The following is a 25,891-nucleotide window of genomic DNA, read 5'->3' as shown; positions in this document are numbered from 1 at the left end:
TGAAACAAGCGCTACCAGCATCAGCTGCAGCAGAAAACAAAAGCACGAATCCTTGACACACAGCACAACAAGCAGGGGGTGCCAAGCGTTGGGGAAGCATTCCCAAAAGGGTAACCCGTTGTTGCGCAACTTGTGCGCAAGCTGAAAGGATTCGTCTTCGTCGTGAAGCAAAGTTGGTGTTTTAATTTGTTTTCAGTTTTATTTTGCTACCAGCTTTCGTCGCCTGCATTACGGGACCTGGCACTTAATTTCTTTGCAATAAGTTTACGGTACACCGAAACCGTAACATTGTCTCTAAAGCAATGGGGCATCTGTATTCGTTGCAGTTTTCAACAGCACGCAGAAAGAGAACAATTCTGTTGGTTTTAAAAATATTTTTAATTCGATTTCAAAACTTTTTGGTGCAAGTTTCATAAGACCATGATATCTGGTAAAATTATTCGTGATTTCAATAGATTCATATTTTAATCATCACATGTTAACCATCATTTCGTACAGCGAGTAGTGGAATTAATTATATGAAATTTAATTTTATGATTCTGGATCGGCCCGGTGGCATGATGGTAGCGGAGCCGGTCTTCACACGAACGGACCGGACCAAAATCCCATCCGAACCAATCCTCCGTAGCAAGGACTGACTATCCGGCTACGTGGTAAAATAAGTCGATACGGCCAGGACGTTCTAACGAAACAAAAAAAAATTAATGATTCTACATTTTTGAAACTCTATGCACCTTATTTATCTGGCGTCCGCTCTCTTCGAGAATTATGTTTGGATGGTAGTAGATTCCTTTAGCCGATTTACTCAAAATGCTTAATTGTACCTAATCGCTCTGAAAAAATCTTGTTCCGTTCCAATTGAAACGGAGTAAGTTCGTTCCCGCACTCCCATCCTTATAGTGTGCCCATCCCTACAGAGTGCCCATCCGTAATGAGCGCCCATCACTACCGCGTCCCGATGACGTTCAGAGTATATATAGTGACAGGCGAAGAGAAAAATTTGGTCCTTCGAATAAAGTGAATCTTCAACTCACCCTGCCGGAGTTGTTTGAGAATACATTGGTCCTTCGAATAAAGTGAAGCTTCACCCTGCCGGAGTTGTAAGAGAAATAAAGAAACCAAACAAAGCTACATCAATTTAATTAGTATGACGAGCTTCTTGACGGTCTTTTAATCATGACGTCAATGCTTATGTCTAATCTTTTCACGATTGATGCTCACCTACACCATGTAAATGTAGGATTAAGACTTTTAGAGGTCAAGAGTAGAATATGATCACACCAGAGTATTGCTTTTAGTGGCAGTAAATGCTAACTAGCAACTAAATATTAATGACGGAAAAAAGCACCAGAAACGATTAAAATGTCTGAACGTTAAACGACATGCATTGAAAGACCGAATAATGTTCCGATATACCGAGTTTTATTCTAAATATTGGCCTAAATTATGTAAGTTATAGCTGGTTATATTAGAATGAATGCAGAATATTAGACCAGGCTCCTAAAACAACGCTACACATTGGGTGACAAAATTGGAATCGCACCTTCAGTAGATGTGTTTTTCGATCTGTGTGTTGCGTTACGCCAAGAGAACTTATTTTGCCGTTGCTTAAATCATTCGAATGAAATGTCGTCCGTACTCTGTATATGGCAGACAGTTTTTTTGTTCAGCATGAAGCAGAGCTGAGCCGGAAACCGGAAATTAAATGAAGAAATCAAAACAAACTTCAGTCAAAGACGGATAAGTGGCAGCGGGGCCAGGATCCAAAGAACTTTGCGACGCTGTATTCTGAATGGGAACCGTTTATCGGTGAGTGATTCGTTCAGTTGTAGTGGAGAAAAAGATAAAGCAGAGCATCTGCTATACATTCTTAGGGAGTTATCTTCAATCAATGAAATAACATACGTTTGCATGTGAGTGGCGATTTCCTTTGTTAGTTTAGTGTTAAGTTTTCCGTTGGAGTTTGTTGAAAAATACGTTGATTCACGCAGGCAATTTTCACAAAACCTTTCTATTGTTCTATCGTCCATATAGTTAAGTGGCTTTGCACAAACATTTGGCAAATAATAAATCTTCCAGAAAAGATGAATCCATTCTACTTAACTGATCCCTTCCATGAAAACACCTTTTCATTCAACCATCTTTTCTGTGAAGCGAACTGTAATGCAACCAATTTCTTGCCGAAATCTTTCAGCTGTAATCCAAACCGTACCATACCCGTGCCGAAAGATAGTTTCGGCGAAGACCTATCAGATTCAGTTTGCTGTAACATTGCATTACATTTTCGGGCTTCGGACAGCAAGCGTCGTGAAAACGGTTAAGGTCCGCGAGCGTGCAAAAGGGTTGGCCAGTGCGGAAAGAGACACGCTGGGTGGTATGGGTATGGGTTTGCTCGTTTCAGAAAACTTACCGGAAGTACATCAGCGAAACGATCGTGTGCAGCAGCACGTTGACCAGATGATAGCCGGCCGGTTCGAGCCCGTGCAGCAGATAGTTCCAGCGGAACGTTAGGACACACAGCGGTCGATATGATTTATGACTCTGTTCCTGCGGGTGGGGAAGAGAGAAAACGAAGCGTTAGCGTTGATGTGAACGAAGAGAAACGAAAGCACACAAAAAAAAGAATCATGCACACACGAACACACACCGGTTATGCTGTGGGAAAATATACAAGAATATATGAAAGTTATGATCCGGGACAAGCGCTGCTTCTATTAAGGCTTTAACAGGCTCAAGTCTTCAGGCAGAAGGCAAACGGATTTCACGAACAGAAGCCCGTACCGTCCGAGCCCCGGTCGGTAAGGGATATTATATATATATAAGCAGCAGAAGAATATCCTGGAATTAATAAATCGCATGAGAATAATTTATGGTGGATTTACCATCCTGTGGGAGCGCTAAAGGTGCCGCTCCCATAGAGCGTCGTCGTGCACTGGCGATCCTGTCCGGTCACCGATAGTGGGAAAATAAATAGACCAACCAAGGATAAAACCACACACACACACTGGCTTCAAGTAAGGTGGATATGGAAAGCATGCAATAAAAAGAAATCATTCACTTTCCACGCGACGACCATTGCCACCACGAGCAGTAAGCCCGTGACCTCCATTGACCGCCTCCCTTAAAACTAGTTTTTTTTTTCTGCGGAACTTATTTTCATGTATCCACCACAATATAACCTGAGCCTGGCGCTCTTACTTAATACGATGCAAAAAGAAAAACGTTCCTGTTAGTGTTTATGGGCTCAGAGCTCTTTTATTTTCCTATCTACAACACATTCGATGGCAGGTGAAACCAGACGACGATGATGATCGCGATGGAATCGGAAAAATTACACTCGCCCGCAAGTAATAATCAACCGTACAGTAGGGAGAGCCTTGTTTGGCTTTTATTACATTAAGTCCGGATTGGGATTATCCGCTCCGATCCAGGAAAAGGGCAGGGACGTTGTCCGAACTCTAGGAAAAACCAGGACAGATTATAACTTTGTTCCCTTTTCCATGGGTCATGCGTTGGAGGATAATCCCGTGGGCGAGTTTTACCGATCTTCGGTCGGATGTGAACTTTCCTTCTTTGCTAGCGTGAGGTGAAATTAGATTTTCCTCATCTGATAGGGGGAGAACCACAATTAAGGTTAGCCTAAGGGCCTATAATACATATTCTCGCTACATAGCTCGCCTGGTTCGTGGTGCGTTGTCCTTGTCCTCTTTTGTGAACGGTTCGAGAAAAACGGTTAACTAATTATAAATGAAATGGACAGTTACGTGTAATGGACAGAAAAAGTATATGAATTTTAGCTTTTTCCTTTTATTTTTTCACATTGTTGTGATACATTGTATAAAATACTATGAACGCAAATTATTTTAACAATGCCATCTTTTGTAACCTTTCAACACGAACATGATACTTCGAGATTGAGCCGTATTTGATGTTGTGATTTTCGCGTTACTTTCATAACAAAGAAGCATTATAGAGGACAATGAAATGAGGATAACAAGGGGGATGAATTTTCTACAAACGAATACAAAAAATAACAAAACGTAACAAAAAAACAAACAACGACAACTGAACTGGGCGAAAACATAACGATAATTTAAAAGCACTGGAGGAGTTTGATAAAAAGATGGAGCTTGTTTTTTAAATATTAACTTGATCGAAAAAAATTTGCAGCAATGCATTTTATATAATCTTTCTAAATGCATATAAACAAACAGCACCAAAATTGGCTTATTCGTTATCTTAAATGTTTAATTAACAGAGGAATTTGGCTAACTGAATGTAAACAAATATCAAAAATCGGCCACAGAAATTATAAACTCTATTTTTCAGTTCATTTAGTGCGATCGGAACATAAGAGGAATAAGAGCTTCATACGAGAAATTATCAGATATTTGAAAAAAAAACGTATGTTACAGAGTGCAATTTTCGACCCACTGCAACAATATTATAGTTTAATTTGCATTTTCCAAGTTTAACAACTTAACAATTTATTATTAATTATTTTTTTTATTACGGACACGTTTTGATTTATTGCAAAAAATATATTAAAAATAACTGTTTATTTTTTAAGAATTGTACTACGCAGTATACGTACAATGATACAACACAATTTATGGTTACAATCATTTTACCTGAATTGTAACAAAAGAGCAATTGTTTTGGATTCCTTTCGCTTTCGCTTGATTCCCATAAACTAATCTTTACACTATTAAAACTTCAACACGTTTCAAGAATAACAAAAAAACTCTTTTACACAATTCACCTCATCATAACGTTATTGTTATTCAAAACGCCATGACCCGCAACAAAGAAACTTGCTTCGTCAGGAACCCATGAACGTCAGCAGGCTGGTTGAGTAAATATGCTTCTCCAGCGTGTACACATTAACTCACATAACGGTCCATCTAGCACTGCAAGAGGCAAATCATTCTTGAGAAAAAAAATGTGAACTATATTGTAATACGGTTGGCACACAAATAAAAAAAAAAGCACAAGGTAAACTTCTTTTCCGTCCAAATGCAGCTCCCATCTGCAGCAATATTTGGTGCATGAGTTGTGCGTTTTTTTGTGTAGGACTGCCGGTAGAGAACCCCCAAAGTCTATCATTCATAATCATTCATCTCATTATGCCGTACGCATATCAACAAGCCCTTTGGTAGTATTTTTTTTTCGCCCAAAGTTTCCACCCTGCATCGATTTAGCGTGAGGAAAATCTCCAATCACGCACCACCCGGGCAAGGCCAAAAACTTTTCCCGCTTCACTCTCGGCGTTGATGATAATTAATGGCTTCTTACGCGCTAACAAATCGCTCTCGGGTGCGCACATTATGCCGCTGCCGGGAAAGCTGCCCATTTATTCATACGCAATCCATCATCGGTCGATAATCGGCGGCGCATTGTACGTCAAACAGAGAGAACGGAGAAAGTAAACATGGGAAAAATAAGAAACCCATCCCCAGCAAAACCAACAGCAGCAGCCGTGAATGTATTTACAGCAAATATGGACCCACCATTTGCTGGCCCTCTATCCTAAGAGCGAAGCAAGGGAGCAACCTTGAGTACCTTTCGCACGGAAGGTGCTGTGGAATGGGTAATACTTTCCGAGCATTTTTACCGTGCAAGATTAACCGAAAGTCGATGCCGTTGGGAATGGCCGGGAGGTTTGTGAAATGAACCAATCAATTTACGGGCAAAACGAATAATGAATTTCCTGGCGTCTTGAGCGCGTTACGTTGCGTGTAGCCGTGTAGAAAAAAGACATGTTGGTTTGGAATAATGGAAGCAAAGTAATTAATCCTTTTTGGCCCGCACCTGCACAGAGGGAGTTTTTTTTTTATTTATGCTTTGTAGTATGCCAACACCATTAGCTAAAAATAAATTAGACATAGTAGGGAAGAAATTGATAGCGTAAGACGAATAATACCTTCATAATAAGTGCACGGGGTTAAGCCGTTTGTTTCATTCAACTAACGAATAGTTTAAAGAGAAATGTACTGTCAACACGATAAGCACAAACGAACATTTTCAACACATTTCGTTTTCTCGATCAAAATTCGGACACATTTCGGTGAAGTATCGCTTTTTATAAACGTTCATCACTTGATATGCTATGTAAATATTAAAATAGGACCATTTAATTGCTAGGAACTCTATTTCGTAGTGTAAGCGACCCAACTATAGCTAGAGCACTAATTCAGGGAATAGTAGGCTTACCAAATAAAACGCGATATGCTCATTCTAAAATTTTGAAAAATAATTATCATAAAATAATCATTTCTCAGCATTATTGTAGCATCAGTTCTACGCTCGATTACTTTTGTAAAATAATCCACAAAGGATAAGAGGATCGCCGAACTGCCGGAAAAAAAAAACAAAGGAAGAAAAAAAATAAAACAAAGAAAAAAAAATGAAATAAAACCGCAGAAAAAAAATAGGCAGAGACTCTAACTACATGTCTTTTGCACAGCAAAATACATGGTAATTAAAAAAATTAAAGCATAGGGAGAAACAAGAAGGAAAAGAAAATAACAATTGACTACAAGACCCACAGATCAACCAAAATGAAGATAAGAAAATAGATAGATAGGAAAAAAAGGAAAAAAAACTAAACTACCAAACGGCAATTTCAAAACACAAAAAAGAAAGAGAAATAGACTGACAGGTCTAATCTACAGAGACAGCAAAACTCTGATTATGAGCCAACCTGGCATCATAGGAGGTAAACACTGTCGACAGAAGAAGAAGAAGATGAAAATAATCCACTATAAAAAATTTCACTAAAATGTATCCCTAATCTTAGCGTATTGCGAATAAAAACACAGTTGAATAAAAGCTATTTTTAAGCTTATAATAATTATATCAGCTAAAACCCTGATGATGATGAATAATATTTCATAAAACTAAGAATAATTTTGCGCATAAAATAGTATTAGTAAAGATTAAACTATTAAGGACTGTGTCCTGAAAACCGGACCCTTTTATGAAGCATGAGGTTGACGTGTTATCGATTATATTTATGTAGCTCACTTACACCACCTTCCTTTACAAAACGTGTCATGGCTCGATAATGAAAAAAAAATCGTGTCATTATATGTGACGGTCCTATTTATTATGGGGCATGAGTATTAAATGCTTTCGACAAATGAATAACTTTTCCAATTTTTCAGACGTAAACCCAACAACTTAAATTGATTTTTGCTAGCAAAAAAAAAAAACAAAGGAGAATTCAACAAAAAAAAAACAAGATGTATTGAAAATAATTTGAAGCAATGGTCACACCATTTATGTTTTGATCATTTCTTTGCTGAGCCAGCTATAATTCACGCTACAATGAAGATTCTGGCTAAAGCTTGTTAGATCACGTCAAGCGTGTTTAATGCCGCCTCGAGACGGTGCGAATAATATTGCAAAGATACACTCAAAGTCTCCAAGAACGCTTGGGACATCAGCAGCGGTTAGAAAGGCAAACCTTCGTCTAGCATTCACCAGTACGTACGGTTGACTGAATAAGTTCGTTGGTTGGTTTCCCACCCAGCAACAGTGACCAAAAATGCCGACCGCGTGGACAGACAGGATCATACCGGCTTCCTATCGTGATGCAGGGCAAAAATATATGACGGTAATTTATAACTCAATTAAAACGGAACAACCAGCAACTAGCAAAACGACAAAAAAGGACCCTCAACCCGATTCGAAATGGAAGCTCAACCGAAATGTTATACCCGCTGCCACACGATTTTTGCGAGACGGCACACCAAAAAAAAAAAATACGTCGAATCGTCACCGAACGACGATGATGGAAATGGTCTGGGAAAATGGTCTCGTTGCTTTTTCCAAACCCCACTTTCCCAACCGTGGTTAAAGCCACCACAATAAAATCCCCTCCAGCGTAATACAGCGAATGTTGTTGCTGCTTTCGGGGAGTTTCGGTTCCGAATTGCAAATTTTGGTCGATGAGGAAACTGGCCAGCGCCAGCAAGATGTGACGTGAAGCGTGCGGAAATAAGAAAAACACAAATCATTTCCACCCGAAACGGCACGACAGTTTTCTTTGGTTTCCTTTTGGCGCCATGTTCAGCGCCGCTGCCGCTCATCTTGGTTTGGTATGAGCTGACTTATAGCTTTTCGAATCGATGTGCGTTGCTGTGTGTGTGTGGGAAAGTTTAAGCAGGATCGTGAGAGTCTGGCCAGAAGAATGTTGTGAAAGAAAAAAGGGGGAATAAATTGATGAGCAACCAGGCGTCTCCATTTCATCGAGCTGCATGATGGAATACAGCACTTACCGCGACGAAGCCACGAAGAATGGCAAGGAGGAATTATTTTAAACTCAACGCGATAGAGAGTTGGTGTTATTACAATTCTTAAAGAGTGGTTTTACAGTAAGACGGAAAAGTTTCGTCAGAAAGGATAATAATGAGATTCGGAAGCGACAAGTTTTTCAAAATGAAATATACACACCACTGAGAAAATGAACTGAAGGCGAAACGAACGTGAAGGGAACAAACACTTTGTCAACATATTCAAAGTACGTTCAGTGCTATACGCGGAAAACGGTGAAGAAAAGGAGCAAAAGTGAGCAAATTATGTCGGAGCAAAACATTATATTTCGACGAATTTCACCCAACATCGAATAACATTTCTACGAATCAAATAAATAACATTTCCAATCAAAACCTGATATCGACCTGTTCAATATGACTTGGCGACGATGAGCATGTTATGTCCGCTTCAGAGAACCAGAGATTTTAGCTACAGGAGTGCTACAAAAACCTCGCCCAAGTCTGGCACAAGTTAAACATCCTCGCGCGTACGTTCGTTTCCTGTCCAAACGTTCAATCTCCACTTTACTCTTTCGTTTCGTTCCCGAAAGCACACACACAAATCGATTATTGAAAGTTTTTTGCGACTTTGCCGTGCCGTGCCCACCGGTAAAGATAAAACCGTGCAATGATGCGGCCTGCGAGCTGAAATTGAAAGTAACCGAACCGCAGAAGATTTCTGTTTTCGGGCATCGTTTTTCCCGCTGCGTAATTGTTCCACGCCAAACCGTGCGCTTACCTGAACATCATTGTAGCGTGAAATGCCGTTGATATTCATAGACGCATCCTTGAGCACGCCGCTCTACAATGGGGCTCATGTCGAAGGGGGCAAATGCATGGGGAAGAACGGAATAAGGAAGTGCTCCGTAATCGCTGTCGACCATTTTGTCAGAGAGTCAGAACAAAGGGGAAGAAGAAAGGTAGAAAAAAAGGTGGAACACCACGGATGGAAAGAAAACGCTAGACAACAGGCAATGAGTGTGTCCTTTTGTTCCGTATGAAAGCTTTCCATTCACCTTCCATGGTGTCTTCACTAAACGCCGAGAAAAAGCACACGAGGGCCTCGTTAGGGTCGCGAAGCTGTGCGAAGCTGGCTGGCACGAGTTTTTACCTTATCGCCGCTACACGTGCACACGCCATTTTTCGATGGGAAGTCTGAGAGTTTCCGATTACTTGTTTCGGTTTTCGAATTACGATCGACGTTGTCAGACCGGAAAAGTACAAAAGAAAATGAAGTACATACACACAACAGCACAGACACAAGCTGGGAATTGTCGAATTGTGGGCGTAAAAAATAATTTAGCCGACCGTGAACGACTATCTACCAACCCTCCCCAAGAAGGACCCTCTGTTTGCGTTTGAAGCAACTCGGTGTAAGATATTTCGTAACGCTTTCATTTCTTTATGTCGTATCTGCTTAACTTTACCTGCGGCATGCTGTTTTTAGGATCGTACTTTTACAAATCCATCCCTGGCAATAGACTGGAGCCGAACAGACAATACTCCGATGTACACAGTATAGTGGAGGGTAATAGGAGGAGGCGTAATAGAAGTACGACATCTGCGGAATTTTCGCGAAAGAACAAGTTGTTTCACGGTGTTTCTAGCTTAGAATCCGGTAGTCCTAACCTAGGTGTTACACTTGAAATAGTTCAAACACTTTCCCAAGCCGCCGACCAGCAACAGACACACACTGTTCCTTTCGATACTCACGTAACGCATTTGGAAAAAAAGGTAAGGTTGCCCTGGGCAACCGAAAAGGAAACTTATTTTGCTTCATTATTTCAATGACAGTCGGCACGAATGCTGATTGTTGCGAAAATGGTCAACGGTAAGCGCTAGCTCATTTGGAGTATTGGGGATTGGAGACTTGATTGCTAGAAATTTGGCAACTTATCGATGTTTTTATGGCCGCATTTGCGGTTCCAAAAGATGAAAGAGAAGTTTCGTAATAATTGTCCTGTTTACTAAATTTAATACGCTGGATAAGTTATAAGAAGCAGAGAAGTAGAAATAGAAACAATCATTTTGAAGTTTGTCGCCATTAACATCGAATACAAGTATACGATATACAAGTTGTATACATTGCGGTTGAATTTACTTACTTATTTACATTACTTTTGTAAAAAAAATACAACACAAAAAAATACGACCAGCACTATCCGGAGCAAAATTGGTTCTGTATCGACCGTGTAACTGTTAAACACGGAGTAAAATGTACCCCTATTTCTTCCGAAGAAACTTCTAACAGATAAAGCATTCCCACTTAAAATAGCCAACCCGAACCCGAAGCGTCCAAATTCAACCACGTTAACATCCCGCTGCAAATTTGGGGAAACCCAAAAGGATCCAGCGCTTATCGAAACGGACCTCAAATATTTCTGCAACCGAATAGAGTTGGCTAAACAATTTAATTAAAACACACTGCTCGGCAACACCATGCCAGTGGAAGCACTAGAGCCTTGTCACTTAAGGCGAGTCGTCCACTCACTGTTTCCGAGCATAGCTTTTCCTTCACTTAGCTCCACCCGAACCCACCGTGTACACTTCTTTCTCGGTATTTTAAACTACTAGAGTCGAAACCCCCGAACTGTTCGTACTTGCCTCGCACGTCCATGCCCTATACCGACAGGAATGATAAAAATGTCTTTGCACAACTCTTGCTACGATGGTGGCCCATGGTTTGGTGCAACTCGGTGAAGAGCATTGTCGGCATGAAGTGGTTCGAGTCATCGGGTGCACACAGCACAGATAGACACACCACTGCTCTACTGACCTCCAGCATCGTTCGGGATTGACCGGAAGCAACGGGCAAATGGCACCAAGAAGCCCATTACTCTCGACTGGCAAGTGAGCAGAACACCATTGGGTGGTGATATCGAACGGTGTCCCGGATCGGATAAGGCTACCCGTCGGGAGTGCTCTGTTCCGATTGGTCTTGAATTTTGGCTGCAATTCAATTCGCTTGCCAGGCTGCTTGCTGTTAAGACGAGCAGCCGAACAACGGCGCCGGCAGTGCGCGAACGCAAGCTTGTTCTCGGAACACAGGATTGCCTGTTTGCTCCGGCGGGACTTTGATTTCACCTCCAGCTCCTGCCGGGAATGCGGGCTTCCGGAAGGGGTTTCTTGCGATGTGTATATTTTAAAACTGCATGTAGGTAGCGCAAACGACGGAAAAAAACATGTTGGTGCATCCAATTTTCTTTTTCGACACTACATCTGACAAACTGCCTCCACTTCCTTTCGACTGTTTATTTCCATAGAACGGGCGGGAGGTAATACAAATAAAAGCACAAAGCAGTACATTTTATCGGAATACGGCATTCAAAAATGAGTAAACAAGAAGAACTCCGAAACGAACTAGCCATGGAACACAGCAAAGCGAGCGGGTGAGATAATTGACCAATCCTTTCAATTTGAAGAAACACGGCTGATACAAAACGCCAGCAACGGAGCCGAAAAATCGATGCACACCGGGTGACGTCCGGCCAGTAAAACAAACGCCAACATAACGAACCGTAACGAACGATTATTTATGCAGGTTCGATGCCGGGCTTTTGCCATTTTTAGTCGTTCCAATTTAACCATACAGCGACACTCACACGTACGACACTCTCCTTCGGCTGCATTGTTTGGCAGTGTTTCAGTTCGAACAGCATGCATGGGAACCTGCATCCCGACTGCAAGCATATCATCAGACACAAACAACGTCGAAATGTGGGATGGGGTGAACAGGAGAGAGGAAAAAAGAAAAGCATGAACCAAGCAAAAAACAAGGCAACTGAAAACGACCAGGTGAGGTCTTTCGGTGCATAATAAATAACAAATTTAATTTATGGAAATTGAACAAACATCTCTCGTCCTTTCCCCTTTGGTAGGTTCTCGGTTGAAATCGGCGTGGAAAGTTTATGATCGAATGGGTTTACCCGAGATTGGGACAAGTAGGTAAAGCTAATGCAGTCTGTTTTTTCAATACGTTGATATGATTTTCTATAGATCGTACCATGGTAAATTTCTACCGATTACAAATGAAGACACACATAGCCCCACAGGGAGAGTGGACGGGAAAATTAAAACATTGCTGCAGAAGCAGAAAACCATCGTTCGGCACCGTAACGATTTTATTGACCCAATCAACCCATCAAAGGTAGCAACCATCAATTTATAATGTGTGGCCATTTTTCTTTCTGTATGTGTCTTGCGGTGCACATACAAACCAAGACACTTCAGGAGGATGTTTATCAAACCGGACACGCTTCAAATGCCTATCATTTCTTCACCCATTACGTGGAAAATCGAACATTTCCACCATCTTTAACGATTGGCACCATTATGCTTACATTGAATAGCGCCCAATTTTTCGTGCCTCACCCCCTGACAGCCTGTAGAAACGAACGGCAGAATGACTTTGTACTGTTCACTCACATCATGTTATCATCCTTGAATCTACAGTGCAAAAGTTTAACATCATCAGAATTGGATCGGTGGAAAACTTCCGCTTCCGGGCGGATTTTCTGCGATACAGGGAGTCGTGTGTTTCATGCTCTAGTCACACTGTCAAGTTCGTGCAAAGTACGAAACGAAAACAAGCGAAGGAAACAGGGAATGATAACTATATTTGGGTCGATACGATCATGCGGAGTGGAAGGCTTGGGTTTTCGTTGGCACCGCCGGAAGTTGTGAAGTGAGCCGAATCTGCAGACACACATCTCCACATATTTATCTTTCTCGAGATTCTAGCACTGCGCCATACACCGTATAGTGGCATCGGTGTGGTAAATGGTTGTGGCCATATTGTAGAAATCACACTCACGAGCGAAAAATATTTCTATTTTTTACCATTCGTGCCAATTTTAAGCACCGCATGCTCGGCCCTTTTATGGTGCTCCCGTTTCGTCTGCTAGCAGCCGAATTGAAGCAACCATTTTGTACGATTGGCAGCAGCAGAGAAAGACAGCAAGAGGATGATGATGGTGATGATGATGGTGATGGAACAACACTGTATTTGCGAAGGAATTTTTGTGAACCTGCCAGCATACATTCCGCTGGCCCCCTTCCGAAAATCGCCCTTGTGCAAAGAAACAACCCCCAATACCCTTCCGGGATGGTAACATTTTTGCTCGAAATGATGATCTGGGAATCAGGGAACGAAACGAACGATAACGAGCCAAAAAAGGCTTCTGAAGTCAACGTGAAAGAGTGCGACCACTGCAGAGCGAGGAAAGTAAAAAAGATGCTATCTTCACTTTATCGTGTTGAACATGATGAAATGTTGTATCGATACGGTTTTCTGCCGTATGATTCTGAGGAGCGGAAAAAGTTACCTTTCAAATAACACTTCGTTGTGTGTAAGATTGACAAAGCGATCGATTTTCTTTGCAATAAAATTTAACATTTCTTGTTTAATTCAAAGCCCAGAACAAAACATGGATCAGACAGGCTTAAAGTGTATCCATTGTTTAAAATGCAAATTAGTTTTGTAAAGCGCAAACAAAACACCAACATCCGGCTGTTACGGCTTACCAAGTTGTACATCCCTCCCATTGTTACCTGATGTTAGTAATCCGAACGCATTACCTGGAAGCAGAAAAAAAGCAAGGGAAACAGATTAACTCATTAGCACAAACTTTTGTCTTCGCTAGCAAAAACATGTAGTGATTGATTGCGGGTGCGGGGTGCGGCTAATCAAGTGATGAGACACCATTTTAGTCCGACAGGAGAGATTACAACACAATCGGCTACACTTACCGAACGTACTAGACAATTAAGGACGAATGATTTATTGATATTGAAGCGAAACATCATTCAGGGTGTGATTTTTACCGCCACGAGTAATGGGCGCCCTAAAACACCCTAACAATGACTAAGCGGTTGTGGTCGAAAGTATTTCACAAATCCTAGACAACGGCGAACACATCGGTTTCACTCCAGGTTTTATGGGGTTAGTTTGTTTGTTTTGTTCCCGCATTATTGTTGAGGTTCGTAATTGAAGTGTGATATAGTTGTATCGAATCGGCAAGTTTTTGACTTTTATTACCAGTGTGTAAGCTTCTGTATACGTAGTCCTTGTGAAGAAATCCATAGACTCAAAGAAAAATAATGATAATGTGCTAAATGATCACTATTTGGGATATTCGATTATTTGTTCCCAATAAAAAAAAACTATACTTGACCCAAACAAAAGTCAAATTAATTTAAAACGTTCTTGAAAAATGTATTGTAAATAGCTGGTGACATAAACAGACGAGTTTTACGTGCTGTACGAGAAACTTACTATCGTACAGCTAGTCTTGTCATGACACCGGACGACGAATCAGCCCGTAAAGTGCTTTTAGGCTGTTCACATGGATAAAGGAGGCATAGTAGTTCAAAATTGAGAAGGAGTGGTGTTGTTGAAGCATCAGGCAGCAAGTACACAATAGATAGGAATTAGCAAAATTAGGTTGACAGATGACGGCACCCTTCCGTGTGTGGCCTAATGAGGACTCCTTCTATTGGGCAACTCGTATAACTCTTATACTGAATAATTAATAAGTAATAGTGAATGTGCCTGTTTTAGTAACAATGTTTAGTGCATACAGTGTATTAGGGTTCATTCAATTATTACGTAACGCTGATAGGGGGTTAGCATCAGCGTTACGATTTGTTACATAGGGGGGAGGGGGGTTTTACTTTTTGTTACGTAACATACAATATGATTATACTTAGATTACCGCTGCATAGTATATGTATAAAAAATTAACTTAATTTAGGGATTTTTATACAAATTCCATGTTTTCTATCTACTTGTTGATTGTTTAAAGGTCAAGTTTAATTGAGTTTTGAGTTTTCCGGCGCTTCGTGGTCTTGGTCTGCTGCAAGAGTATTCTAAACCACCTACGTTTGAACGCCGTCGTTAGCCAATCTATAATCCCTGTCTGTCTGGGGGACCCATCAGCGTCAGCCATCTATCTTAACTTGGGCCTACCAAGCGTCCATGAGGACGACCTAAAAAGGCTTTTTGGACAGGGTCGTCCGGTGTCATTCTCATGACGTGATCAGCCCACCGGGGCCCAGGCTGGTCTAATTCTCTGTACGACGGTAGGTTCGCCGTACAACTCATAGAGCTCATCATTGTAGCGGCTCCATTGTCCTTCCACACATAGGGCGCCAAAAAACCTTCTGAGCATCTTCCTCTTGAACGCGGCTAAGAGGGTTTCGTCAGTTTTCAACAAAGTCCATGTCTCACAGGCGGATGAAAGTACTAGAGCTTTATAAGTTCTATATGCTCCCAGCTTCGTACAACTGAAAATTATTCACTAAATCTACTTTACCAACAAATGTAATAGAAATACTTTCACCATTTTTGAGATCCTTTAAATCTGTGTTTTATAAAAAAAAGTAGTCAAAAAAATGAATGAATAATGAAAATTAACAGAAGACAACTACGCAAATAAAAGGTTGCTAGATAAATTAGAAAGGAAAAGTACTGATAAATAATTTACGTACGAATTCTTTTTCTTAATAGATTACATCGATTCGCCATGGTACTATGTAATGTAAACTCTCAAACGAGCTTCTAAGGATTTTTAAATGGACGATTAGCGAATGAATCCTTCGTTTGGGAACTGTGGTGTTGAAGACTTGTATACGAAGCGTCTTCCGGAAATTGATATCTTTGTCCAGAACCTATCCAACCTTGTTTTAATTAACTTGGTACATGCTAATAATACCAATTATATTGATGAAAGATACGGACAGCCTGAAAACAAACATGGTTGATGAAGTATCGTATGCGGAATCGTAGCTGTATAGATATAGTAGATTCTAAAACCGCTTCAAAATATTAGCAACGATCAAGCTAGTCAACCTGGCGTGAGTAGTAAATTTAATAGGCAGCATGTTTGTTTCTTTTTGCATTAGTCGAAATACGATGGCATTACATAGATTGCTTAAGAAAATGTATTTATTTTTTAAACAAGGAAAGGGAGGGAGTAATCCAAATGTTACATAGTTAATGGAGGGGGTTGCATCCAGTTTTACGTTTTGTTACGATAGGGGGGGGGGGGGGGGGGGGGGAGGAGGTTGAAAATTGACCGTTTCAGCATTACGTAATAATTGAATGAGCCCTTAGTGTGTAGTGTATTATTACACTTATACCAAACCAATCAAAAAAGGAATACTTGTGAAAAAAACACTAAAACATACGATAAGAAGTTGTGGCCTTGAGAGCGTATTACTCTATTTACTTTGACACTGGACACGTTTAAAAAACATCTTATAACTATATTAACCTTCTTCAAACCAACTTTTGAGATTTTACCTTATAGTTAAAGAAGGATTTAACTTTCTTTGAAAATGCTAAGGATCTATTATTGATATTGTATTAGACAAGATGCGTTAAAATTTCCTGTAAAACGAAGAATCAGGTGAAATATATCAACTAAAGTAACAAAAATATCAAATCGAAAACAACAAACAATCCACAATACGAATACACTTACAGTATATACAGACTACACTTTTGATATTGGTTAAAGCACGCTTATGCAGGGCACGTATGTGACATTGACCTATCCATTAGCACATATCCATTTCGTTCGTCGACGGAGGTGTTCGACACGCAAACTCACACACCCTCAGCCGGACCGTAACGATCCATTCATCGTCCTGAAGGCCCAATTGTCAAATAATAAATGGCACAACGTAATGCCCTCGAGAGATTGCCATTTGCACACACCTTATGATACCATAATTTCCCATAACAATGCCCGGTGGACCGAACGGTAAAAAGGGAACGGCACAATCAGCGCTGAGTCGCACCGAAAAATGCCATCTTCATCGAACAAACCCATCACACTTGCCGTCAATTTGGGCACTTGTTGATGGGGGGGAAAGAGGTGAAAAGCTACGCTCCAACGCGGAAAGGAAAAAGCAAAAATCAAGTACCCATTGTCATATTTTTCCACCCTTAATCACTCCCGGAAAGTGGCCGGCTGCGTGCGTTCGCTGTGCATTTCACCGCCCCGAATGGTGTTGTGGATTATTATTGAACAATATTGTGCTGAAATGTGCAAATGGAGCCTAAAGCTGCCATGTGATGGAAAAAAGATTTTTCCCTTACGCGTGGAAATATAATTCATACGCAATGCGCGATTAGCGCGAGTATGACACTGAACTGGAAAAATGGATAAGCTTCTACCGCACAACGGCCGTCTCGAGTACCTGTTTATCACGCACGCACCACTAACAAGTTCGAAGTGAGTTTTTGTGCGCCGAACAATGTCGGCTCCAGCGCTTTTTGGAAGGCGCCTTGCAATGTTCGTGCGTCTAGAGCATGGCAATATGCTGTGCCGTGGGCAATATTCATTCACTGCTAACCGATCCATCGCTTTATTGTTGCGCCACATCCTAACGAGCAGCGGAAAAAAAGGGAATTCAGCCCGAAAACAGTCAGCGTCGGGTTGTCGCATCTCCGTTTCATCGTAACCGGAAGCGTGCTCCGTTTGCTGCAAGTTTTCATTCTTTCTTCACGCGACTAAAAAGGGACAGCTTACGACACATGATCAGCTTTCAGTGACATGTGCCAAAATAGGCACATAAATAAATTCAATGCGCTCCATAACGTTCCAACAGTTCCATATTTCATGATCAACCATACTTGCCTCGACCGTAAACAGGCGCACCATTTTCACGTGCAAAAGGTACGGCAGCTCTAGAACAGTCTGCCCAAGGAACTGGGAAACACAACCGTACCCGCATGGATAATGGATAAGGAAGCTCTTTCTCGCGCACGGAGATGGCTGGCACTCGGGGATTGCTGAGGGTAAGAAAAATTTCACACCATATCATCATCATCATCAACATCATTTCCACAGCTTTTTGAGCGGTACATACTACACGTCTGCTACCCATAATCACCATCCAGCACAAACGTGTGCCACAGCTCAAGTGCTTGCTTGAAGCATCGCCTGAAAGGATCACCTGAAACTTACTAATCCTGCCGCCCGTTACCGGGATGAATTTAACAAACACCGCTACGCTTCTAAGCAACTCAAACCGCACACACGGAAACCAGCGTACAGATACAGGAAACAAGTGGAGCACTTGCTTCACCGCAAGATTGGATCCTGTTTATGTACATACGTGCGATCTGCTTTCCAAAATGCAACGGCCTTCTTTTGCATCTTTCCCTGGGTTTTGCATAGAAGCTGTGTTTTCTGTTTCTGCTCCACTATGAAGCTTCTTTCGAACGTTTTTCAAAGCAGTGTATTTTTTTATCTTTTCTGCTTTTGATGTGCGCAAAACAAGGAAGGTCGTTGATTTTTGTTTCACTCTCCGCAGAAGTTAAGTACACAGTATAATAACGAGTGAATTTAAAAATGCAGCAGGCAAGTAAGCTGCCTGAACAATGAGATGAAAGAGGTAAGAAATATAGAAAAACTATTTCGTATATCATTTTATTTGAAAAGATGACTTTCCAATTATTATTCATGTATAAAATAAGTTTGCAATAGAATTGAAGAATTGAGAAGTGAAAGAGGAGAAGAAAACGAGTGTTTTTAGAATTAAAATGTTGAATTAGAAGCAACAACAAGCCACTAATAGTGAAAGCTAATGGTGTGCTTAATTAATCATTTGAAGCAAACAATTGGGCTACGATGGCAAAGACCAATGAAACGGCAATTTATATTATTAGTTACTATTTAAGTATACAAATTGTTGCAATATTGCTATTTCCAATTGAATTTATTTACACAATCGAAGATAAGCAGAGTCATCAAATCAAAAAAGCCTTTAAGCGTCTCGAGTTTTCGTCATTCTTCTACAGAAATCCATTGTAAGTCATAAATTTATTCCAATGAAACCATCCCGCCTTAAACATTATCTTTCCTCATAATTGCAGGACGTTTGTCTCAAACATCAAAAGAAAGAAGCTCAGTTTATTTCCCAGGATATTGTATTGTTTCTTCATTTGTATCTGCCTATCCCGAAACAGTGATGCTTTTGAAGTTCAATAAGCATTGTGCACAACAGCTTGCAATTTTATCAGCCAGTACGCTTGGTACGGTTGGTAGGTTGAGCTTTGAAGAACATCGCATACCTTTCACCAGCTGTCATCAATCTTTGTGTGAAACGATCTAAAGGCAACGTATTATTTTCTCGCCTTTCACTCGACCTGGTTGTTATGGTCATTCAAGGACACTGCTTTCGGTTACCCAGCAACGCCATTCCCTTTTCCGTTCTACCACCTACATACATTGAAACGTATACGTATATTCTCAAAAGGTAAAAAAGGAAAACTAAAAACAAGCGTCTTCTTTTCACCAACTATATTCACAGCGCTATATGCCCAGTTTGGTGCTTTTGTGTCCTACGGCCTTTCAAAAAGATGACATTAAGCTTTGGTCAGTGTGTTTTTCACGTTATACGAGTGAAGCAAAGCGCCGAAAAGTATGTCCGCTCAAAAGGATATACCCGCATACATTACGCCTTCTTACCACCCCCGACCCGTGCGGCAGCTTCCTTAATCCGGTTATATTTTTACCCTTTCCGGCAGAAACCAAGCCACAAACCACCAAAATCACGTTCCTTTCCACAGCATTTGTTTTCATCCACATGAATAGGTCGTTTCACAGGGACGGACGGAGCGAAAAAGGAAATTCAATTCAATAAGAAAGAACATTTTCATTCTCTGGGTGACCTACATTTATGAATTTCAAATTACATACGCGAATTTTCACACGGCCCGGGGATTGGCCGGTACGTCGAAACCAAAACAAAAACACATATAATCGCTTTTGAAATATACTCAAGAGTTGGGTGAAAGCGTTACGGAACGAATAAAAACTAGTCAAATAATGGTCTAACTTTAAACGAATGCATTCTATGAAGAAATCGCAACGGAGTATTGCTGCCCGAAATACAACTATAAACTATATAAAAGTCACTCAATGTCATACGGCCACAAAAATAACTCAACAACTTTTAAAAGCTGTTAAAAGTATACAACAAACTGTCAGAGTTCTTTTCCACATTTTTTTTTGTTATCAGCCCAGTAACTTTCCCTTGGGGGAGTTTACTTCGGCTGTGCATCGTAGCCGTTCTTTCCGGTGAAGGTAGCAGCTCCAATGATGGACACAGAGCCGGACACGGATTCCCAGCGGGAACTTGACTCTTGAAGTTGTCGAACCATTGGTTCTCCATAGGCAAAAACATTTAACACAACAGCTTTGACACACCCAACCCAAAACTGTGGGCCTGTCGCAGCAGGACAGCGAAAGAGAAGTTGGTTAGGTGTGTGCAAACATAAAAAAAATACAATCGTTCGATCGTACGCTGTTGGCTTCGATGACTGCATGACGCCATCGGGATGACGCCAGCTGACGCCAGTTCATTGGAGCTACTGGCACTAGCCCGTACGAGTCTTCCTTCCCTGCTGGCATCGGTATCGAGGATTGGTACATTTTTAAGGTTAGTATTCTTAGGTGTATTTTTTTCCCTTCTCGTCGCTGGCTTTCGGTCATGCTTCATGCTTTCGAATGGTTGGCATGGATTTGATACAAACGGAGCATAAAAAAAAATCCAAGTCCTTCTGGAAGCCTGCAACGACCACAAAAGAGTAATCCCATCTCCATGCAGAAGCGTTTCGACTCGGCGTAAAGCAGTAGTTGTTGGGGAGTAAAAATCGATACATACTCGCAACGGGCTCGAAGTGTCCTTCGCACGATTTTGTCCTCGTTGGCGCTGTCTCTGTATTTCTATTTTTGCTATTGAAAGTAAAAAAAGCAACAACGAAACATGATTCTTAAAACCGGGGCGAAAAACAAGCCCAACCTCTTGTGAATAGATAGCTTCGGGTTGGATGGTAGATGCGGCTGACCTTTTTCTACTTTCTGTGACAGAATCTGATACACCACCAGCGGATGCGACAAATATGCGCAAGCACAAGAAGCAGTAAAGTGCATCGAGGTGGCACCATGTTACTTCATCGGCAGACATATTACTCAGGCGAAACAGAACGAGATCAAAGAGGTTTGCCCCATAGGAGTCCCTCCTTTCTTGTTACTATTGCTACTGCAGCAGTAATGGTCAACCACCCTCTGGGAAATGCCGCAAGGTAAAAAGGGTTCGAATGCACTGTAACCATGGAGGCACAAAAGCAATTTCGTGTTGCTTCATTCATTCGTGCCAGGAGTTGCTAATGCAACTCCACATGATTGAATGCAGTCATATTGCTGCAAAACATTTCGCATAAGAAGACATAGGTTTTATCGTTTTAAGTTTTGAAAAGAAAATGTCAGGAATTTATCATATGAATAATCATTTATTTTATTATTTTTTTAACGACACTATTTCTTTGATCAACCGAACCCGAGATAGGGTAAATTGTAAGGAGAAAATGCCTTGTTCCATTTGATATTTACTCTCAACACAAGCGGTGTTGAAAATACGACATTGCCGTCATAATAGAAATTGAATAAATAAATAACTATTTCTTCTCTAACTACTCTTTAAATAAATAACTAACAATCTTAAATTCAAGCACTTTTTAAATATTGATAAAATTGATGTTTTGGTATGCGAAGCAAGCCAATAAACGAAATTTACCATGCAAATTGCACTCTTCACTAAAATAAAGTCCTTTACTTAAGGGAAAGAGGTTCTAGAAGGTGAAAGAATCGATCAAATATCGAACGGTGAGGTGCGAACAGGCTGTGTCATGCTGCAGGATTTGCCATCCTGAGCTTTGAATATGATGTTTCGTAACGGTCTAAAGTGAGTCCGTATCGTAGTAATTTTCAATTAAGAATTTCAATGAAATAATAATTTAAAAACCACCAACAGAGCTTTAAGATAATCAAGCTAAACAGTCTCATATTTTTCAATACATTTTCTGTTTTTCCGAGGTTGTAAGTCCCGCTTATATCGGTTGCTCAAAGCTGCATATTATATTAATACACTAATGTTCCCCTAGGATGTTTTTTTTAAATGTTACTTCATTTACAGCTCTTAATAACTGGGTGATACGTGAATATTGACAGAGAGTGAATATTTAATGCGCAAATGTGTAAATAGTCAGCCATGACTGTGTAGTTGATACCTTTAGCTGCAAGTTTCTCTAACATGACGATCCCTTTCAGATTTTAGATTAGGAAAATCTGACTGCAATTGGTTTATGATCGAAAATACATGATCATTTGGAACAACTGTAGATAACAATTGTTTACATTTTTTACAAATGGTTATATTACCGAGAATACAATATTCGAGGATGTCAGTATACATAGGAGTTTAAATTTCCACACCTAACTTCAAACTAAAAATATCGAATGAAGGTCGATTGGTAGAAAATAGTTGATTTATTTATTTTTAAACAAACTACGCTAGCAGTTGGGCACGTGTAAAGATTAATGAACAATGTGCCTTACAAACAAACCAGTAAATTGTGATTAAAATTTCACGAATTATTTTGAAGCCGCTACATAAAATACCAAGGGTTAAAATACGCATGCTAAATTAATGAAATTCCATTTTGTTTCGATCGGTACCATATTGAATCGATAAGTCTGCCACCCAAAAATGCAAAGTGGGTTCGCACAAACGAGCATTTGAACAATTAGCTTTAATAATTTAAGCATTTCCACAAAGCACACATTGCAAATTGCGGCTAACGGCATGCTTTTCCCTACCCAACACTCAGGTGTATTGTTGACTAGCCCCTTGATGCGTTGTGTCTGAATTGATTTTCCAAATCAACACCCGTACCGGGCGCTGCGCTGTGCACGATGGTGGTGGCAACTCAAAACAAAAAACTCACACAAAAAAAAATGATTCAACCAAACCTCAACCTATTCAGCAGCACTTCACATTGCGGCACACTAAATACATTCAGGTGTACGTACTCATACTATGAAAGGGTACCCTGAGGGCGACTGTACTGCATTTCAACCATGTATTAACGGATCTGCGATCCAAATAATAATCACATAATTTGCAATAAAACACCAACGTTGTGGATCGAATAAAATAATTGGAAAATTAAGTATATCGAGAAGTTTTTTGCTAAAAATATATCAAAACTTAAAACAAAAACACCATTTGATGCAGCACAGAAAGTAGGCAGTAAGCAAAATTACTCAATTACCATTTGGCTAGATTAAAATTTCAATCACAAAAGCAGACCACACGTCACCACAAACCCAAACAATACCGCAACTTCCTCTAAAATCACTACCCCGGTAGCTGCAGGTAAATATGGTGCATGGAAAATTCATTTCATCATTTATAAATGTGCAAAAAAAGGTGACTACATTTTGCACCCGACAAAGCGTTTGACTTTGCATACATTCTGAATTGGTGGATTGAACATAGTAAAGCAACCACCAACACCATCACCACAAGGTGATGATCGCTCGTCATTTGAGCGAAAACCCAATCCAACACAGCCCACCGCCACGCAGCCAAAGATGGTCGCCAAACGTATTCAGACAAATTTATATCCAGCGTGCACAAATTGCGTTTGTGTCAAAGCTGCCTGCGGTGTTTCGGAAGCGTGCGGTGGGAAGCAACAAAAACAAGTTCCAATCATTGCACACAGGAGTAATGAGAAAAATTTAATAACTTTTCCTCATTTGTGGCTTACCGGGTCGGGGTAGTGGTCTTGCAGCCAACTTTGACTTTTTCGCATTTCGCTATCGATTTTCGTCATGCGGCACAGTGACGCACGAAGCCGATAAATTGTGCACAACATAAAGCGACCTGACCGGATAAAAGAATAAAGGTGGGCAAGTATGGATTCAGTTTGTGTATTTTCCTCCCTTGACATGGCTGCATTAATATATCCTTTTTCCCTTTTAGCCAGCGGGTGATCTTCAAAGCCAGACGTAATCGGACCAGCGTTGCCCAAGAAGTGATTAACACAAACCACCCACACACACACAAACACAAAAACACACTGACCATTAATTCCATACCGCTTGCTACACAGTTGAAACTTTTTGATGCTCGATCGAATTCGAAACCGCTACGGCAAAAGGGACAGCACGGAACAAACGGGAAACTACACGGAACTATAATCAAGCGAATGTAGGGAACATGAACTGATGTTGGCAGCAAAATAAAAATAAAGTTCAAACGCGCTGACCATTAATCGGGTTTAATACCTCCGTGTTTGTTCGGCGCGAAATCATCTCTTGGCGTTTCCGCAAAATACTGTGCAGAAAATGATTAATTGAACGCCCGCCGCATGACAATGTTCGTAGGCCTTGTTCACACTAATGAGAATTTCGTTTTTCGCGTTTTTCTTCGCTTTTCCCGTGATGGAGTGTTTACGTTCGATAACATATTGAGTGCGAACAAGGACATGTATTTGTTTTTGTATTTTACATTTTTCATTGCTTCAGTGCAAGCCACACGATGGATGGAAAGCGACTGACACCCAACAGCTCGATTTTTTTTTCAAACATGTTCAACATAGATGCAAAAGCTTCAAACTTCTTTTAACTGGATAGAGAGTTTTGTTTTACCACAACCATTTCCAACAGGAGTTATGAGACAATTGAAAAACACATGATGTGAGTCGTTATTAGCAAACATTTAAACGATCTCCTAATTTTATTCGGTGAATGTTTTTCTGAAACATTGCCTCTTTCTCAGAGGCAATTGCTCTGAAGTTATAAACAATTCAAGAAATCAAAACAAAAGCAATGATAATTAAAAGTTATTACGAAATGGACAGTATTAATTCATAAATTAGTATTCATAATTTAAATTCATAATTTAATTAATATTACTCATTTAAAAATTTATTTTAGGTAATTAAAATAAAGAAAGTTAAAATTAAAGAAAGAACATTAAAACAAGCCTGATTCTGATAGAGAACAAATAAATAATGATCTGATTTAATTTAGCAGCCTTACTCAACGTTATTTTGATAAATGAAAATTAAAAGAAAACAATACATCAAAAAAACCCCATTATTGGCTCAAATAGAGATAAAACGAGAAAACGAAAACGCAAACACATCACCAAGCAAAGTGCTAGCTTTTTTATATGCGCAACGTGACGCTGGTTACAATTTGTACAGCTTTTAAATTGACCCCAAAACGATTAATAACAGCAAATCCTTTGGCAACATTATCGTGATGGTTGCAATTGATAATTGCATTATAATGCTCATCCGTGTGTTTGCTGCTGTCAGGTGTTTTTTTCCGGCGGTTCGTAAATTGTTTCATTTCCTTTTTTGCCATTGCTTTGCCACCGCACTGTTGCATGCACTTTGTTTCGAAGAACAATCAGATCGCGAGTGGTGCAAGTGGTTGGATTATGTCAATTATGTCTGTTGTGATATGCGAAAGGGATATTGAATTTTCTCATAAATCGAGGGGCATGTGGGTGACAGAGAAAATAGAGTTGTGAAACTTTCAAACCGACCGTTAGTCTGCTAACTATAATATAAAATGTTCTCGAAATATAATCGAAATAAATCGCAATAAATTGTATATTTTGCTCAAGAATCAATGCTTTAAATATTAAACTAAGCAGACCAAAAGGCAAACAAATTAAACACAATTAACACATCGTATGGTGAG

General features: G+C 40.3%; 1 protein-coding gene across 2 annotated transcripts in view; it reads right to left on the bottom strand.

Annotated features, from left to right (window-relative positions):
- LOC128310612 (protein O-mannosyl-transferase Tmtc3) overlaps nt 1–25,891 on the bottom strand; it is a 157,395-nt gene that overhangs the window by 93,906 nt on the left and 37,598 nt on the right. For both annotated transcript variants that reach the window (XM_053047298.1, XM_053047296.1), the window contains exon 4: nt 2,411–2,547. In XM_053047298.1, coding sequence (XP_052903258.1) covers nt 2,411–2,547 — 137 coding nt within the window. The remainder of the gene's footprint in view (nt 1–2,410; nt 2,548–25,891) is intronic.

This window comes from Anopheles moucheti, chromosome 2, assembly GCF_943734755.1.
Source record: "Anopheles moucheti chromosome 2, idAnoMoucSN_F20_07, whole genome shotgun sequence".
Lineage (NCBI taxonomy): Eukaryota > Metazoa > Arthropoda > Insecta > Diptera > Culicidae > Anopheles > Anopheles moucheti.
Note: the sequence above shows the minus strand (reverse complement) of the source record. Positions and strands in the feature narration are given on the sequence as shown.